Genomic DNA, 17,971 nt, shown 5'->3' on the forward strand with positions numbered 1-17,971 from the left:
CCTATAACTTAGGGACGAAAAGTGTAATTTTCCCTAAAATAAACATACGAACATTTAATGAAATGATAACTATAAAATTAAAATTAAACTACTAATTGCTTCAAAATTAAAACCTACTAATTACTTAAAAAATGAAGTATTAGTTTCCGCGACTGTTCCTCTTGGAACGATCACGGAAACGTAATATTAAAATAATAATAAAATTTTCGCATAAACCCTACGCGTTCATCTCCTTCATTCTCCCCACCGCTCCTCTCCTTCTCCGATCTACTCCTTCTCCACGACGCCACCGCCACTACAACCTCTACCGCCACTGCCAAGCTCCACCGATGCCTCTGTTCTTCTCCCAAAATCATTGTCGCCATCTATTCTTCTCTCAAAATTGCTGTGAGCCCGCGACCATACCATCTCTTCTCCTAATAAACAATAGATTTTCAATTCAAGTAAAAATCTTACTAATGAGAAAAGAACAAAAAAATATACAATATACACAATTGGTGCTTGATTGTGAAATCATGATATGGTTATTTTTCAACCATTTTAAAACTTAAAATGCAAGAAAAAAAAAAAAGTCAAACATAATAAAATTTTGAAATTGATCCTTTAACTATTGAAATAGTTCAAAAAATAGTCCAAGCATATTTATCCTCAACTTTAACCACTTTTTTAACGAAGGACAAAATTAAGTAAAAAAATCAATAGTATGTAAGAGAATTTAAAATTTAAATAAGTAACTTTTAAAGACAATGATAAAATTAAATAAATGTAAATAATTGGGGGACAAAACTGAAAATTAGCTATAAGATGAATACTAAAGAGTTGCATAAGAACCTTAGTATATACTAGTATTGCACCCGTGCGATGCACGGCCATGATATTATGATGTAATATATAAAAGCTTGGTATATTGTATATATATATATAGTACGAATAAAGTTGTAGACATAATAAAAAGACAAAATATATTATATTGGCGTTCCATAAACATAAAAAAATTACACATTATTAAAGATTTCTTTGTAAACTACATTTTGAGTTTTGTTTAAAAGGCCTCTAGATTCCCCACAAATTAACACCTTAAGACCGTCAGGATTACTCACCCTAGAAACTGCTACATATAACTGGCCATGGTTAAAAACTGGTTTTTTGAGTAACAAACCAACATGTGAAAGCGTTTGACCTTGACTTTTGTTGATTGTCATTGCATATGACAACATAACTGGAAACTGCTTTCTTTGAAACTTAAATGGAAGTCTTGGGTCTGAAGGAGTCAAAGATAGCCTTGGTATCAACACATTTGTACCTGCGTTGTTGCCACATAGGATTTGTGCCTCAATAACATGATTTCCCAGTTGTGTGACTACTAACCTTGTACCATTGCAAAGTCCCAGTGAGTGATCTATATTTCTCAGCAGCATAATTGGAGTACCAACTTTCAAAGTTAAACAATGGTTGGGGACCCCTGAGCATCTCAAACTATTTAAAAATTCTGTTGTGTGTACCTCAGATTGCATATCAACATTTGCCTCTGACTTGCAAAGAGAATCACAACTCAAATATATTATTGATGAGGCTTGATTCATACCGTTCATGTATTCATTCACTTCGTCTACAACATCTAATGTTGGGGCCAGAATAGCTCTACTCTCGAGTTGTCTTGCATCCATGTTTCCAGAATGGTAATCAGGAAATGTGCTGTTAACAATTTGTCTAATGGGATCGCCCTCATTTTCCAATACAAAGGATGAAGGAATCAATATATTGCAATCAACACCATTGTCTTCCCCAAGATTTCCATCACCTACATCTGCAATCCACTTGGCAAAACAATCTAACTTCTCAACCTCCTCTTCATCACTAATACTTCGCAATCTTAAATTCTTCGTTAAACGAAGAACTTCACAATTATTCCACAAGTAAGAAGAATTAATACTGGCTTGTACTATATCTTGTCTAGTACCTTTTGGAATAACTGGAAGAATTTGTCTAAAGTCTCCCCCCAAAACAACTGTTTTACCTCCAAAGGTCATCGTTGAACTCCTACGATTTGTGAAACGCATTAAATCTCGCATTGTCCTGTCTAATGCTTCAAAACAATGTTTGTGCATCATCGGTGCTTCATCCCAAATAATAAGTTTGGCTTTGATGATCAATTCAGCCAGTGGACTTCCTTGCTTAATGTTGCAAGTGGAATCTTCATTAACAGAAATTGGTATAGCAAATCTAGAGTGTGCAGTCCTTCCACCAGGCAGAAGTAATGAAGCTATACCACTTGACGCAACATTTAATACAACTTCACCTTTGGACCTTAGAGCTGCTGAAAGTGTCTTCCACAAAAAGGTTTTGCCTGTACCACCATAACCATACACAAAGTACATGCCACCCATCTCTGACTGGACGTCTGCAACCACCTTATTATAGATGAGTAACTGTTCCTCAATTAGTTTCTGAAGCAAAGAATCATGTTCATGCCTTAGAGCTTCCCTATCATATGACATTTCCTCGAACAACAACCTATTTCCCTGAAACAAATCACCGTTTTGATCTGGCATTGGCATCGGTGGATAGTCTGCTAGAGATTTGTTCCAAGCATTCAACAACTTCTCCATTTCAAACAATGCATAATTCTTTTTTTGAGAATCATTGAGAATTAGATCTAAAAAAAAAACAAAATTGTAAGATATTATATATAAAAAATGGATACGTACATATGAGGTAATAATTAATTATTACCTGAAGTTGAGAGGTTTCTTCTACACGTAAATTCAGCATCATCTGATAAGTAATGCCAGACCAGCTCCCACACATCTTCTGGCTTTGACATTGCATTGGATGTCAATAGTGTAACAAACAATTTTCTTAAGGAATGTGCCGAAGACCAAACTGCTGCCTCACTGATTGCATCGACATACTCTTTATCATCTTCAATTAAACCACGTGCATAACATGCATCTCTAAATGAATTATATTGTACGCCATCCACTTTTTTAATATCATCAAATGACGTTGGTCCCCGAACAATGTTAAGTAAACATCTCAAATAAAAGATTTCACCACTGTATGGGGGCACATAAAAGATTCGACCAATTGCCCAATTCCTCTGCCTTGGATGCCATTCTCTTTTATCTTTCTTCCAAACAAATTTAGTGGGCATCTGTGAATAAGTCAACTGCCGCGCCTCTGCATAACTTTTATTCGCCTCTAGCCATGCAGTGAACATGCTTTGTGCTACTGTTGGTCGATTTACAACATCATCCACCAAATCATCATCGTGAAATATTACTGAATGCTCATTTGGAAGATGGAAACTCAAACGCTCAACAGATGGATTCCTAAATTGTATGTCAAATGCAAATATCCTCCAAGCGGCCTCACACGGCGAAATATATCTACAGTCATAGTACATCTTGATTTCATCTATAACCTTTCCAGTAGATTCTTCAACCGCACTATTGTAAAATTCAGCTGTGACCCTGTCATTACCCTTGTTCACGTACTTGAATAAGTACTTTATTGATCTAGATTGGTTGCACCACTCCACATTAATATGAGCTTTGTACTTCATCAGCAAATGTCTATTGTGTGGAACTACATATCTACTATCAAGGGCAATTCCATTTTTCCTTATTTTACAACCATTATCTCTACGGCGATATATTGGATATCCATCAAAATCCACTGTAGAGCTTTCAACAAATTTTTTCGGGTAGAATTTAGAGCACTTACCATTTACCATGCAAGGTGAATTCTTCCTCGCTGCACCACATGGACCATGCATCATAAATTCTTCCACAGCTTTGTAATATTCTGGATCGCACAATTCACTTGGGATCTCAGCAGATATTATCATATCAATGTCTTTTGCAGTAGGATAAGAGTTGCTCTTTGCCAAGAATATTAAAATGTGAGCATGTGGCAATCCCCTTTTTTGAAATTCAATTGTGTAAATTACTGCAGATTGAAACATAGTAAACTTATAATTCAAATATGCTTATTATGGTTAACAAACAAAAATTATTAATTAAATAGAACAAAGTACCTGCATCAACAACTCCAAAAATGTTTTCTTTCTGGATCTCTTTTATCAGTGCGTTTAATTTCATTTTAAACACACGGCAAATAATATCTGGTCTATCTTCAGATTTGAGTTTTCTTGGTTGTAAAAACCTTTCAATCTCAGGCCACTTGGGATTACATGTGAATGTAATAAATAGACTTGGATAACCAATCCATCTACAAATTGCCATTGCATCTTGATAATTTTGCACCATATATCTTGCTCCTCCGGTAAAACTCGATGGCAAAATGATACGCTTTCCTTGGGCTGTAGGATCTACTTCACCACGTGTTAACGCATCTGTCAAACATTTATATGATTCACATCGCAGTGACTTTTGATGAGTCCTAATATAAACCAAGCGTCCTGATTCTATCATGGTATAAGCATCTACCAAATATTGCTGAAACAACCTTCTAGAATAAAGCAATGTTGACATTTCGTTGAACCTATCTTGCAAACGGAATGAAAAATACTCCCTGGGACTAAGTTTACTTCTTGCATTCGAACTCTGACCTGCAACATTGTTAAACTGTATGTCTTCTCTGTAACCGTCTTCACCATAAGGAAAGAGTAATGGGTATTGCAATGGTAGATAAGATGGATGTAATTCAGTTATTCTTTGAAAATGACCAGCTTTAGATTCCACCAATATATCTCGTTCCCCCATGTTTGGATCTAAATCACCAACAATCAGAGCAGCCACTTCTCCAACCTGTGGCAAGTTATATGTCCTTGCATCTTTGTTCCTCCTTCCGATGAGTTTTATTTTAATATCTCTTGTAGGATTACTTTCCATCTCCATTTTTTCCATGCGAAAACTCTTGACCAAAACATTATTCTCATCTAATGCATCCTTAATGTCTTTAACAATTTCACAATGCAATGTAGTCGTAGAATCATCATCCCTGTTTACAATAAACAAAATCAATAAATTTAGTTCAATTGATGCTAATACATGCTCATGATCATTTAAAGTAATGTATGTCTGATCGTAACTTACCCAAGTGCACTTAGACGATTGTTGATCTCATTCTCAGTATCATAAATATACAATTGAGCAAACTTTGGACGATCGCCAGCTACTGGTAGCAAGCTGCCCATCAAGTGAAAATTTTGACCATGTAGTCTAAAGACTGGTGGTGCACTACCATTGTTAATTGCTCTGTCAATTTTGCCACCAATGGAAGTAAAGCAAAACATATTGTTAAAGGACCGAATATTTTTCAAGAAATGTGAACTCTTTTGATCTTGGTTAAAGAACAATTGCCCTATTGCAGGAGGTGGACAATATGTAGGTGCCAACTTGATCTTTCCATGACTGCAACATAGTGAATATTTTGGATTCCGAACACCGGCTGATTTATTAACGCGCTCCTCTAACCAAAACATAGCTCCACAGTGCTGACAGGAATACATTTGATCACCAACATCACCGTAATAATCTATAGACCAAAAGTAAGTGTTAGTATGAAACTCAAATATTTTATCTAATTAATAGTCTATTACCCACCAGTACGAATTGTCAGCTTTGAGGTAGTATCATGGACCACGTTATCAAAATCTGCCATCAATCGACGTTGCATTTCCATATTTTGCGACAACCCGCCTTGATCCACAACGCATGACTGTGGTGTACTAACTAAAAGATGCAAATAAATACGAATATTAAATTATTAAATTATCAAAATGTAACTGATTGTATTCCAATTTTAATAAAGAATTTAATTGTTTTATATAATTTACCATTTGACAAATTTGCTAAAGGCCTTCGAATTTCTTTGTCTTCCATCCGTGTAACTTCCACGACGGTTGATCGCGATGTACTTGGTTCAATATAATTTTGGCAAACTATTATGAAAAATAAAAACAACAAAGCTATTAGAATAACTTATAGTAGAGAGATATAATATAAAATATTTAATATACTATACACAGTTAACCAAGACCATGAATGCATTTTAAAAGTGTATCACTTTGACTTGAGAAGAAATGATTGTTGGTAAGTATTACTAACAGAAACTCAACCAAAAATAATAAGTTAAAAAAGTACAAAAAAAAATTATATCGTTTTATAATTATAATTGCTCATACCATTGCTAGAGTTCAGATTTTGCGGTGGAAGCCCATTACGATGTCCCTGAATTACACGCTTCTTATTTTGAGTTGCTGAATTAATGCATGTTAGTTGAGATCTAAAGCTTGTAGACTGTACTGAGATTGAATAGTCTACAAAAAGATTGTAATAATTTAAAGAACAAATAAGTTGAATCTTATAAAAAAAATACAACTTACCATAAAAACGATATAAATTTGGTCGATGTTAATAAAATTTGATATATGTGAAAACAATTACACAAACACAAAAATTAGAGAGAAATCATTTTACCAGGCAACACGGGCGGTGTGGGTGTGTTCAATGTTACATTTTCCGCCGAATCATTTTCTGTCAAAAAAAAAATCAAGAAATTGTAACCAATTAAACAATTAATAATAATATAATTATTTATACGCCACTTATTGTAACAAAAATATATGAATGTATGTATTACTTTAAACAAATATAACAAAAATATAAACCACATTTATAATTATAAAACAATTTAAATATTAATATAAAAAATTTAAATACATGTTCAATTTTACATACTATTAATGTCACTAAGTTATACTTTTAATTTACATTTTTTAAAGATCATTCATTTATTTAAAAAGAGAATCTATACTGACAGTAATAAATAATATTAATAGAGTATATAATAAATAATATTAAATAAAATTAACAGAGTATATAATAAATCCTACTAACACTAATAATAACAAATATAATATAATAATAACAATAATAATAATAATAATAATAATAATAATAATAATCTTAAAATAATTAAACTAAAATCCATTCATAAACCCATTTACCTAACCCTCTACCCAGCCCAAAACTACCTACGGCCCACCCATCAAAACCCACCCCAGCCGACCGACACCCCAAACATTCTCTCCCTCATCCCCTCTCATCCTCGCTCTGTGGTCTCCGATCCTCCATCCGTCTTCTTCGCGTTTTGGTTTCGATTGCCTAATCGCGACGTATGAACGGATATGGAAATCGAAGCCATGAGGGACCTTAAGCTCAATAAATCCCCATTTTCAAAGTTCTATACACGAAAAGCTATCCTCGTGGAAGTTTTATCGGCCAAATCGAAACCCTAAACCGAGATATTTTTCGCCAAATGAGTTCCGATATCCTTGCCAGTTTTGTTCAATACTTCTAGCTTGTTCTTCGAAACCCAGAAAACATATGAAAAAAGCCAAAAATTGAAACCCTAAAGCGGTAGAAATTCCGTCGAAGGAGTTCTTATGTTTATGGAAATCTAAGCCTAAACTGGGTTTAATTCTGTCAGAAACAACGGCATCCTCACATGCCAAAGAGAAGAAAAAAACAGCATTTTTTAAGATAAGTACATTTTCCAGTTTTTATTTTGTTCTTACTATATTATTTGTCTATATGAGTATAAATATTAATTCATTTGCATAAACATTATGATAGTTCTTAGTTTTTAATCAAATACTGTTACAACGTTTCTTCACTGCAAGATTTCGAAATCATTTTATTAATTTCATTATTATTATGCTAATACTAATTTTTACCATTGAACTAAATAAACTGTTCTTTAATTGTGATTAAACAGGTTGTAGTTATAGATCTAATTATATAAGCAAGATGGAGTAGCATGCAGATTCTAAATCTCCCACCAAAAGCAATGATCTAATACAAATAAGATTATCACAGTAATACAGGTTTGACATTTTATTTAAAGTACCTTGGTTAGATAGTGTGTTCTTCCTTTTTGCGCCGATGACTATTGATGAAGTTAATTTCCGCATTGACTTAGACTGAGTATGTTTGCATAGTGTGTTTGTGTAAGTGGTGATTTGAGGTGAATGTTAAATTTGTCTAGTGATCTCATCAATTTGAATCTGAGATTGTTTAATTTAAAAGTATAATTCCAAAGCATTGGGATTTGGTTAAAACTAATGATTACTGTAATTGGGAAGTATAACAGCCATAGTCCATCAGTTATTCACTTTTACATTTGTATATGTCTATTTTGTGGAATTCACATTTGATTACAACTGCCATCTAATTGACTACATTTGTAAATCTGTTTATTTTTTTTATTTGTTTTAATTTTGCCTTTATCGCAAATGAACTATGTTATTCAGTTTTTTTTTTTTTAATTGTAGTTAAATTCTAACAGGATTTTTTGAGAAACTGGCAAATGATGATATTACTTTCTGATGCCACTTATGAAATTACTTAAGATGTTGTAGATTTTTTAGTTGAATATTAATGATTTGGAATGAGGACTGAATCAGAAGAGATGAAAGAAAGATTGAAGAAGACCAGGGAAGTCATGATTGTACCTGTTTTTGTAATACTCTCCGATTGTCGTTTACTCCAAATTTCCATTTTCAAATGTAATATTATATATTTTGAAACATATGTGAATGAATTTGAAATTACTTGAGATTGAACAGTGTGTTCTATTATTTTCTTTAATCTTTTCTTTAAAAGCCAAAAATCCTAGGTTATAGTTTTTGTAAGCATCTAAGGAGTGAGTACAGAATGATATATTAACAGCATATGTTTCAAATTATCTAGCTTTAAAGTACAGGAAAAGGACCGAAATAAATAGTGAGTATACTGTATTGATTCAAAAAAAACTTTTTAGTTGGTGTGTAAAGCTGTAAAAGACAGATTTGTAATGGTAAAGTGAATAACATTACAAAAAAAATTAAAAGAAATGATAAATTTTTTTTTTAATACCACAGCCTTAGCCTTCTTCAACATACTACTGGGTGATAATTGATCAAAAAGACATCACATTGTAGAACCGGGTTCAATTTGTTGATGTATCTAATCAGTTGTAACCTTTAGATATGTTGCCACACATGGACTGCTGGAATCTTAAACAGATTCAGTATCCTATGCTGAAAAATAAGCCATTACCCAATAAAAGTGTTGAAAATAAAGACTTTGTCCTTTTCAAAAAGAGGTAGCTGCTTCAATTTTTTTCAGTTGGAATTATTGTGGGAGAAGTAAAGAAATCTGTGATTCTAGGAAGAAATTCCAGGAAGCCTAGCCTTAGGAGCAGCCAGCTAGCTAGTAGAGGTATAGCTTTCTTTATGGGAAATGGGGCATTGGGGAAAAATTTATCTGTACTTTCAAAATTGTGGTTTTTGTTTCTTTGGAAACTTGTTATATACAGTTACAATCTTGATTTGACTCCAAATCTAAAGCACTTCATTTAGTTGCCAGCTACAAACACAAAAAAATGATTTACTTCTTCTTGTAGCAAAGTATTTTATAGTTTAATATTTAATATGTATTCAAATACATATATGCAATTGTTTTATTTGTGAGTACATTTGATTAGTGTCTAATTTTCCAAAAATGTAAAGATTTAAATGACCCAATCTAGTGGTAAACTGTTTTTAATTTGTAGCAGTATTCACAACCGAATGCCTTTGAATAATTATAAGATATAATATGTTATTTCTACTAACAGTCTGTGATGTACAATGTGATAGTTGAGGTAATACAATTGTCAACAAAGTACATTACTGTATGGATCTAGCATATTTAATTACTCTAGCTAAATCTCCTGCTAATCTGATGGATAGACAACTGAAAGATGATTTGTGGACTGCTTGATCTTGTACTTTTGCATGAAATCTGCTTGACATCTGTGTTTTCTTACCTGCAAAATGTTAGGCAATACACAAATAACAATAACAAAGAGCACCTAAACTGTTTTTAAAGCATAAGATTTAAAGCAAATGATTAGGTTCTAAAATGATCCAAAACATATAATATGTACTTCACAGTACATATTATCAAAAAAGGTTTAGAAAATACATCAAATCCATACAACTAAACCACTATGCAGTGCAAATTGTCCAGCATTAAACCCTTAAAACAGAGAGTTAGCAATTAAGGTCTTTCACTTTCAATTCTTCTCCAGTTTGACGACAACAGGCTTTGATTTCTTAACATCTTTAGTTGAGGAGAATTGATCGATCAGGTTTCTTTTAGTTTCTGCTACTTCCAGTGCTTGATTATTTTCAGCAGTCCTTTGCTTCTTAGTTTGAGTCACATTTGGGCTACTGGCCTCATCTCCAGATTCAGATTCCTGTTTAAGAAATAAGTATACTTAAGTAAATGTTGTTTTGGTTCAATGTAAGACCATTAGTTTAGTGCTTACTTCAGACTGTCCATCTTGGTCATCTTCATCAAGCATGATGGATAGGTGGTCCTGATCATCAGTCAAAGATGGACAGTAATGGTGAACTAATTCCGCATCATAGGTTATCCCGACAACTGGTATAGCCATGGCTCGGTTCTTGAAATGATCGGCTTTAGCAGAAACCTTAAAAACCATTGCTTTGTTACGAACCTCTTCCATACCAGTTGGTAGTGGAGAGCCATCCTGAAAAAAATGTTTTTAAATAACCAAGAGTTAAGTAGCAAATATATGTATAGATTATATATATATAAATTTTAATTTGATTGCAAATTTATTTACCATTGAGTATTTGGTCCGGAGATCAAAGGCAGTCTTCCCAGCTATTTCACAGCCCTCCTTGTCCCATAAGAGGAATGGAGCATCAGTTGTCTTATCACCTACCCTAACAACCAGCTTGTATCTTAAGGTACCCTCTTGCCACTTTGCACGACATGTTTGACATTGCAGACTTCCATCCTCCATGTGAAGCTTCTTAAAGCAGCCATCAGATCTACAGGAATGGTAATACCAATTCCTAGTACTCTCAACGGACACAATCCTTGCAGGTACCCAATAGTATCCTTCCTGTTAGATTAAAAATTTGAGTTAATGGTTAAGTTATGATTTAAACTAAAAATTAGATCTTAAATTAGGTTAAATAGTACCTCTGCTCTTTCATAAAGATCCTTGATAGTGGTAACTACCATTGGAGACTTAGAAGTTTCTGCACTATTGACATAAGACATCACAGACAAACTCTGTATGCTTCTTGGTGGGCTGTGAGCAACCTTCAAACTGAATAAAAGTAAAGATTTACAATTTAGTAAGAATTTATTTAAGATAGGTGATTAGTGAAAGAAATGAAGTTGCATTACCTATCTTTGAACTCCTTAAATTCCTTGCAATCATGATTGAACCATATTTGTGTAGCATTGTAGGAACTTGAAATTCTGACTTCATCTACAAAATGGGAAAAGGCTAACTTAAAATCAGAAAAAAGAATCAAAGTATATATGAAAAATAAAAATATACTGCACTTACTGTCCAATTGTTTTGCTCGACAAAGTTGCAGCAAAATAATCAAAGGACCTTCAACATGGTTCTTGAAATAATCGATGACAGTATCCACATGGTGATCCCACACTGTGCACTTAATACGACATCCCCTAAAATTGAGATAAATTATGCTGTAATCAGATACAATTATTACTGAAAATCAGAAAACCTTACTCTTATGTGTATTATTTGTTTTTTTCTGCATTTAATAGAGTATGTGTTTGAGTTGAATAATGAAAAATGTTTTTTAAGCTAAGTTGTATTTTTTCCCTATTTTTTTTTTTTACTTTGATAAAAAAGTGAAGTATGATTAGTATTTGTTTTTGTACAGCAATCACAGTTGGGCCAATAAAATTAAAAGGTTCAATTGCTAAAATGGAAAACAGCAGATTGGATTATCAACAACATATTTTCAGACTGAAAAATCAAAAAATCAGATAAGTTTTTTATATACTAAAGTCTATTATTTTTTTTTTTTGGTCAGTAATTATGAATGTTTTAATTAAATACTATGTGTTTTACTTGATTAATACAGTGAAACAAAGCTAAAAGAGCACTGTAACTAAGCCAAACATTCAAAGATGGGCTTGTAATGAAGAACAGAAGATTGGAGCATAGAAGTTCAAGCTAAGTTTTATACTCTATGTCTAGTATTTTTATTTTTTGAGTATTTATTAATAGTTTACTTAAATCCTATTTTTTTTTAGTTGATTACTACAGTGGAGAAAATCTAAAAGAGGACTGGAACTAAGCCTAAAATTCAAAGATGGCTTATCATGAAGAACAGAAGATTGAAACATTAAAGTTAAAGATAAGTTGTATACTCTATGTCTACTTTTTTTTTTCAGTATTTATTAATGTTTTACTTAAAGCCTATTAAATTAAAATAGAGCATGTTAAATACTACTATATATAACAGAAAAGCAGTACTGTAACTATTGGAATATTATTAGGATTATTAGAATCTCAGTATGTTTAAATAGGCAATTAAGGATTCACTACTTTACTTTTAACTGAAAAAGTAGCTAATAAGTAGAAAGGAAACTTACTGGCCATCTTCAATAAGAAAATCGAGAAGTTTGGAAGGAAAACCAGCTATGGTGAGTTGTTTTGGACTGTAGAACTCCACAACTATTCCAATGACATCTATAATGAAAATAAGGCCATTAAAAAAGAATAAATTAGAAAAATAAAACATAGTAAATATAAGATAGAGAAAATAAATAATAGAAAATATATAAATCATACCAATCAAATGCTTGTCAGACACACTACCAGACATTAAGTCCGAAAAAGACTTAATCCGAAACATCAGGTTGGGAAAACCCTTTCGCCTATGTCTCTCTACATGAGTTTCATGAGTGAATCTAATCATGTATGTGTGATCAGTGGTTTTGTACTGATAGTAGTGTGAGATTACTGCAAAATCCTTTATAGCATAAACCTTGCCTTCTTTCAACAGTTTAGAAAACTGATCGACACAATCTTTTGGAATATTCCCATGAACATATGTGCCCTAAAAAGACAGAAAAAAATGTTACTAACAATTTTGTAATTATGATTTTCAGTTGTACTGGAAAAAAATAGCTTACCTCACTATCATGAAACAAACATTCTTGGCTTTTGATTGCTTCTGAATTTCTCCCTTCTGGTACATTATAGGTTCGAACCAGTCTTAATCTTATTGCCTTTTTGTATGTAGATATCCCCAGGTCTTTACCTTGAATGTAGAGTGGAGCCATTGGCAGATTTTCAGAAACAGCAAATTTGAAAGAAAAGTGAATCAAACGTAGCTTCAAAGTGAGAATGGTGGTAGAGAATGAAGATGTCGTACCAAGTTTTTATAGAGCCAAGTTTTGAAAGCTGAAATCAAACCACCTTTACGCACGTTTGCAGATGCATTATGATGGTATCTGGGAAGAAGAAACAACACATATGGAAAGCTGCAAAAAATTTGAATTGATGTATATATTTATGGATAGCCGTAGCTTATATATGTAATATATCTCTAATATGTATGTATTCGATGAAGATTTTTACATATAACCATATGCTTTGTTAGTAGCATTTAAGTCATCGACGGCTGAACAGATTCCAAGTTAATTGGGACTCCAAAAGGGGTTCTAAATATAGCTTTAGTTTTCAATTCCAATACAAACACAATTATTTGTTGCAGTTAGTATTTATTATTTATATTTATAATAAAATAGATTCGGAAAAATAGGAAACAAATTAGCCATAAACAAAACGGCAGCGTTTTCACTGGGCGGGAATTTGCAAGAATTTGATTGGCCAAGATCTTATGGCTTTATTATATAGTAGGATTACCTAATAGATCTTCACCCATGAATTCATTTATAACCTAAACAAATTTTCTTTTTTAATTTTTAAATACAAGACGGGTAAGGAAATATTTCAAATCTTCTATACATCATCTCCTAATATCCATTTCTTCCTATTGTTAAATTTCCGTAATTAAATATTTTCAAGACGCACCATCATTCAATTATAATAAAATATATTTAACAAAAATAAAATAAAACATATTTAAATAATAAATAAAACTTTAAAAAAAAATGAAAACTAACGGTGACTGACAGCTCTTATTAACCATCGAGTGGGCAGCGTGTATTTGAGCATTATATTCCTTTCAATATTCAAATATAATTTTATATTTAAATATTGAATTTGTTTCTTAACAATGAGTATGTAAACATTTCTCCAAATAATATCTTCAAATATCTACCATTATAAGTTGTAAAGTTGGACCTGACTCTTCACTAACCTTCGTCCAACAATTTCTCCTTTCAGTATTTGTCAAATCTTAAATACATATTTATGACCTGATTCTGGTACTAATTAAATTAAATGCTTATTACTACGTCAAAAATTATAGTTAATAACAAATATACAACTTTATTTTTTTATATACCATCACATTTTGAGAGACAAGGTGTTAAATTTGAGCTTTTACCTAATAATTCTCTAACCATTAATTGTTAAATTTAATATTTTATTGGCCTCTACCTAACAATTCAACAAAAATGCCCTGAATTGTCTATCTGTCTTCCCTAAAAAACCTCTCCATGAGAAATGAGAATATTTGTCAACTCCAAATTTCCAAATACAGTGTGTAATGTGAAGTTGAGGTTGACATCCCATTTTACAAGTTAATTAATGATCTCCGCGTGATTAACGTAACGTAACCTGCAGTCCAAAGTTTTTAATTATTAAAACCCACGACCGGCCTAGCTATATTTAGCTTACCACAAAAAACAAAACCTCTCCCTACACCTAATTCGATAAAATTATGAATGGATAAATCACAATTGACTTAGCAGTTCATTAGATGAGAAGACTAGTGTTTAGTGACTCTTGTCTCCTTGACTTTCTACAAGAGAGTGAAATTCTCACGCTTGGACTCGTAAGAATCTATCTCATGTCCTTGCTCCAACTCATATTTATTTAAATATTGTCTCAAGGCACAACTCACCTGGTTAATCAATTCAAAATAAGTTTATAACCTTTGCTTTGCTAGCCACCACAATATACAAAGTGCAAGTTCAATCAAAGGACCGGAAAAAAAAAATTTAAAAAGTAAGATATGAATTTGGCATTGTTGTGTTTACTTCTACCAATTTCAAGATATGAGCAGCCAAATACACTTAAGTTTGGAGTTCAAATTTATATTTACCCAAATATCATCATATTAAATATAAGATAAAAACTTGTGTAAGACTGTCTCATGGATCAAGTCAAGATGAAATGTAATACTTAAATTATCCATGAGTCAATAATTGGCATAATACAGCAACTACAAATGAATGAATAGGAACGCAACTTCATGTCAACTTCTCGACAGGTCATCAGCTAAGCTACGCGTCTGCAAACTGCGATATGATATATATGATGATCTATCAGTGGGAACACAACGACAATTTCTTGCCAGGCCAGGATTAAATCGCCCCGGAATCATAAAAGAAATATATAGCAAAGAAAACAGGCCGGCCTGCAGGAATCAGGAGCAAATTAAAGCTAAAAAAAGCTGTGAATTATATAATATAATGGCCTGGAGCCCTGACGCCATTGTTAAAAGCAAGCTGGTTTTCTTTGGCGATGGCGATGGATATGAATTGGACGATTTGTTGCGCTCGACGGCCGGCGTGTTGGGAAAGGGGACGTTCGGGACAAGTTACAAATCAGAGCTGCCGGAGAAAACTGCAGTGGCGGTGAAGAGATTGAAGATTGGTTGCTTGGCAGTTGATGAATTTACAGAGAGGGTTCATGAGCTGGGGAAGATGACACATGAAAATCTTCTTCCTCTTAGAGCATATTGTTGGAATCCCAGTGAAATTCTTCTGGTTTATGATCATATGAGCATGGGAAGCTTGGCTTTCAGGTTACATGGTAAGTGGATGGTAACTAATAATAATCCTTTCTGTTCTAATTTTTTGTTTGGGTTTTTGGAGGGGATGTCAATTAGGTCAATCTGTTTGGTTACCGACTAGGTATAGTTCTATCTGGTAAATTATGTTGTGCAACCGTATGCATCATGTATGGTGCACACAGTTGCAAAAACGGCATCGTTTTGATTAATGAACTATATATCCAGAATTAGTGAATTATATATTCACACAAAAAATGGTGAAAATTTCGTCGACTGGAGTTAAAAAAAAAAAAAAATTGATTGGTGGAGTTAAACGATGCCACTAACGGCATAGTTACTCCACCATAATGAAACGACGTCGTTCACAACCATGGTGCACACGGTTGCACAGCATAACGATTGGTTCTATCCCGTTATTAGACTTATTGGTTAGGACTTATGGAATTTTTTTTTTTTTTGGATTTAAAATTCTTGGCCCTAACCTTAAAATCTCAAATTATCAGACTTATTGAGCTGACTCAACTAAAACTTTTGACATTTTCAAAATAGTATTATGAATTTCTCCATATATTTTGTTTCACACCACTCGTGAAACAAAAAATAGCCTTAAGTGGCTCGGACGAGCTTGTTTGGGTCATCGGCCTTATCGATTTTGGATTTATCGGGCTAAAATTACTTGGTTCTAACCCTTAAATTTTTTGGACTTATAAGACTAGCTCATCAATTTTGAACTAAGATTGACATCCCTACCTGCGATCACACTTTAATATTTAGATTCTTTTTCTTTTATGCAATCTGTCACTTTTTTTTTATATGCATCCCTTGCATGAGTCGTGAGATGAGATTAATCTAGTTGAATGTTGGTGTTGATCCCATATAGGAAATGAAGGTAAAAACAAGGCTTCACTGAATTGGGAAGTGAGGACCAGCATTGCCTATGGTGTAGCCAATGCCATCCAATCTCTCCATGCTCAAGGCTCAACCATTTGCCATGGCAACATCAGATCATCAAACGTTTTCCTAACAAATTTCTTGGAAGTCCGGGTGTCGGAGTTCTGCCTAGGACAGCTCCTCTCCCCGGACTCCAAACTAGACCTCGTTTCAGGCTACCGTGCACCAGAAGTGACAAGCCCGCACCAGGTCTCCCACCAGTCGGATGTCTATAGTTTCGGAGTTCTGCTCTTGGAACTGCTAACCGGGAAGGCCCCATTAGAGGCCTTTGCGAAAGGCAAGGGCGTCGATTTGCCTAATTGGGTTCGGGCCATGTTTCGGGAGAAACCAATCTGTGATGTTTTTGACAGTACATTGGCAAAGGCAGAACAGAATGTAGAGCAACTGGTTCAGTTACTACAAGTCGCCATATGTTGTACTTTTCAGTATCCTAACAAAAGGCCTTCTATGGCTGCAGTGGCTGACCAGATCAAGAAAACTTGTAGTTTATGGTTTTGATAGGGGCTATGAATCATTCTTCCATGGCCTTCTCTACTTTAGGTTATACTAAAAGGATGAAATCAAAAATTGTTTTTTTTTTCCCTCAAAATAAGAAAGTTATATCACAATTGAAAGTCTAAATAGTCACAACCTATTATGTAAGCAAATTTAGGTTAAAAAAGAAAAACTGAATATAGTACAAAGAAGGACAATAGATGAGGCAACCCCACCAAGTTGGTTAAACTGTTTGATTTGGTGAAGCGGTCCTTTATTGTCTAAGGTCACAATGCACACTATCGAGTAGTGACTGCAAGTTTTTCTTGTCACTCAAAAAAAAAAAACCCAATGAACAATGTTGAATTTAAAACTTTTATGGTTACCAAGTTAATTGTTTGATTAATTTGGCTGCAGTTTAATTGTTTCTATAATTTATATAATTAACTAATAAATATGAAAGTTTGTGGTTCGATATCCAAATTAGGATCGGACAGTTTCGTACGGATCGAATTTCAGAACCAAAAAATCGTTCATATTTCGGTTTTTCGGATTCCGTCGGGTTTGCACAGTCCTAATCCAAATCATGATTGCAACCCCCTCAAAAAAAAAAAAAAAAAAAAAAAAAAACACATTTTCTTATTACTAGCAGCTGCAGCTACTATAGAATTAGTCTGTTGCGGAGTATTATATTTCTAAAGTCTATGTCCAATATACTAACTTTATTATACCCTGTTTAAAAAATTCACACGTCTAGGG

At 33.3% G+C, this 17,971-nt stretch overlaps 2 protein-coding genes across 3 annotated transcripts; one reads left to right on the forward strand and one right to left on the reverse strand.

The window, feature by feature from the left end:
- Window positions 1-267: 267 nt before the first annotated feature.
- Window positions 268-5,849, reverse strand: LOC109156751. Its single transcript, XM_019304583.1, has 8 exons — window positions 5,804-5,849; window positions 5,571-5,699; window positions 5,061-5,502; window positions 4,040-4,965; window positions 2,734-3,951; window positions 1,503-2,656; window positions 1,369-1,399; window positions 268-416 (listed from the first exon to the last, which is right to left on the reverse strand). Exons 1-8 carry the CDS (start codon window positions 5,847-5,849, stop codon window positions 268-270), a joined length of 4,095 nt encoding a protein of 1,364 aa, XP_019160128.1.
- Window positions 5,850-15,302: 9,453 nt separating this feature from the next.
- LOC109156927 (probable inactive receptor kinase RLK902) lies at window positions 15,303-17,464 on the forward strand. 2 transcript variants are annotated; one of them, XM_019304824.1, is made up of 4 exons: window positions 15,330-15,396; window positions 15,442-15,807; window positions 16,668-17,238; window positions 17,285-17,464. In XM_019304824.1, the coding sequence occupies exons 2-3, from the start codon at window positions 15,465-15,467 to the stop codon at window positions 17,234-17,236; spliced, it is 912 nt and encodes a 303-aa protein (XP_019160369.1). In that variant the 5' UTR covers window positions 15,330-15,396; window positions 15,442-15,464; the 3' UTR covers window positions 17,237-17,238; window positions 17,285-17,464. The 2 variants fall into 2 exon arrangements, with proteins under 2 accessions (XP_019160368.1, XP_019160369.1); XM_019304823.1 differs by having other exon boundaries at window positions 15,303-15,807; window positions 16,668-17,235; window positions 17,282-17,464.
- The last annotated feature ends 507 nt before the right edge of the window (window positions 17,465-17,971 follow it).

This window comes from Ipomoea nil, unplaced genomic scaffold (genome assembly GCF_001879475.1).
Source record: "Ipomoea nil cultivar Tokyo-kokei standard unplaced genomic scaffold, Asagao_1.1 scaffold2759, whole genome shotgun sequence".
Lineage (NCBI taxonomy): Eukaryota > Viridiplantae > Streptophyta > Magnoliopsida > Solanales > Convolvulaceae > Ipomoea > Ipomoea nil.